This window comes from Aplysia californica, unplaced genomic scaffold, assembly GCF_000002075.1.
Source record: "Aplysia californica isolate F4 #8 unplaced genomic scaffold, AplCal3.0 scaffold00329, whole genome shotgun sequence".
NCBI classification, from domain to species: domain Eukaryota; kingdom Metazoa; phylum Mollusca; class Gastropoda; order Aplysiida; family Aplysiidae; genus Aplysia; species Aplysia californica.
This window is the reverse complement of record NW_004797599.1, coordinates 89832-92075: the sequence shown is the minus strand read 5'-3', so window position 1 is coordinate 92075 and position 2244 is coordinate 89832. Positions and strand designations below refer to the sequence as shown.

The window sequence follows — 2244 nt, the reverse complement described above, 5'->3', positions numbered from 1 at the left end:
GGGGGGGGGAGTGTAGGTGTGTCGGTTGGAGATTTGGGGTGAATAATTTCTTTTCCTCTTCCCCCAAACCCTTTTATTACTCATTAGCAAACTTAAGAGTTGATTTGTTTGGGATTCTTTAGCACATTTAATATCTAGTCCAGACAGCACGACTCTTTTCCTTACCTCGGCAATTTGTGGTCATGGCCCAAAAAATATTCTCCCAACTGAAAGGTAATGTTCTCAGCCTTCGAATACCTTGCCACCTTTCTTTCAGACCCCCCCCCGCAAACCCACCGGTTATTTTGATGAAGCACTCAGTGTGAAGTATACATGTTTTGATTAAATCATGATACTTTGAACGTGCACCCCCCCTCCTTTTCCCCTCCCCAAATCTGTGCCTTTAAACTTGTCCAGAACTAGATCTAAATTTCTCCGTATCTAATGTAGTCAGGGAATTGATTCCATTGCAAATCCGGGGTAAACAAAACTTATTTCCAAACGCCCTTGAATATTACAGGCAGCATCCAGCTCTTAGGAGGTGCAAGAACAGAAGAGAAGACAGAAATAGTTGTTTTGGTATCATTATGAAGAGACAATTTCAAAATTAGTCAACTCACGCAATAACTTTGTTCAACCAAGTATTGTGGACACTTCATCTTCAGCTTCGGATCTACGAGGACACATTTTAATTACAATGAAAGAGGACTATATAATTCATTGACGCCTGATTACCAACAAGGCGCCGTGACGGAGTGGAGATCTAGTACGAAGGATCCTGGGAAGGCCAGTGTGAATCATGGCAGACACCGAAGAACATACGATGGAGGCCGAAAACACCGCAGCCGAACAAGAGCCATCTAAGGCACAGGTAGACAAGACTGTAGATAGCTTGCCAACCCTCCTCCTCCTCCTCCACCTCCCCCCTTCTCTCTCACGTTCTCCCCTCCCCCTTTTCTCTCTTTTTATCTCTCTCACACATGCATAATTTTATATACACAAACTCTTATGATGCACACTCTCTCTCCCTTTTTCCTGCTATCTCCCCCAACTTTTATCTCTCGCTTAGTTTCTCTTTCACATGCCCTATCCCCCTTTCTCTTTCTCTACCTTCCTGTCTTGTTCCCTCTTTACCTCCCAGTTTGTTAATCTTTGTCCCGTTGTCATCCTCTTTCCCATACAGCCTACCGATAGAACAACCAACGTTTCGAGCAAACCACCCATATGAGCGACCTTAATGAAGAAGTGGAAGCTGTTTTCTTGAAACACTTCCGTAAAATAAACATCAAAATATGCTGTCGTCTTTGACTCAAAGCTCTTTATTCTACAATAAGGTGTGCTTTTTTCTCCTAGCTAACGATTTAAAACATAAAATTCTAGAATGTCTGCGTGGTGACGACTTATTGCCCATCGATCAACGCACATTGCCAAATCACAAAATCTGCAAGAGTTCCTCTGCTTGTTAATTATAATGTGGTACTGGAAAAAAGCCATATATCTGACTAATGTAGGTGTCTTATCAAACGATAATTGTTTTTTGTCAGATGTATAACAAAACGACATAGACTCTACTATGGTGATTATAACCCCCCCGTATACGCACTACGTTCAGGACCATAGACCAGGTGGTTTGACAGCCACTCTGATTGAGCACGATCACGAACACACTCTCTTCCCCCAAAGTCACGCTCCGCACTTTCAGGGTCACACACTGAGTGTTTTAAACTCATAATTTGCTTCATGTTCAAAGTTACGTTTTCGAAATACAATATCACGTCACATTGTACAGATGCTTTCAAGATATCTAGAAAATGTACAGGATAATGGGTAGGTTATTCTTTACCCCAACACAACATTGGTGCTTTGAAAGGGTGTTCGACAAATGGTGGCAGAGAAGAGGATATATGCATGAACTCAAAATTAAATAATATATTTGTCTATGAACTCTGCTGACACTGTTAGAGTACATATAATAGGCCTACGTCTTCAGGAATGCTTAGGTTTGAGGTTACCCGTACTTACATGTATTTCTCACAGAGGAGTAGTAGGAGTAGGAGGAGTAGGATGAGGAGTAGGATGAGGAGTAATAGGAGGAGTAGGACGAGGAGTAAGAGGAGGCGTAGGAGGAGGAGGAGGAGGAGGAGGAGAGGAGGAGGAGTAAGAGGAGGAGTAGGAGGAGCAGTAGGAGGAGGAGGAGGAGGAGGAGGAGGAGAAGGAGTGGGAGGAGGAGGAGGAGAAGAAGAAGAAGAAAAAGAAGAAGAAGAA

At 43.0% G+C, this 2244-nt stretch overlaps 1 protein-coding gene across 1 annotated transcript in view; it reads left to right on the top strand.

The window, feature by feature from the left end:
• LOC101859421 (leucine-rich repeat-containing protein 74A) overlaps nt 1-2244 on the top strand; it is a gene marked incomplete in the record, with an annotated part of 32811 nt that overhangs the window by 3417 nt on the left and 27150 nt on the right. The window contains 1 exon segment of the mRNA XM_035970856.1: nt 500-850. Within this exon segment, the coding sequence (XP_035826749.1) occupies nt 779-850 (72 nt within the window).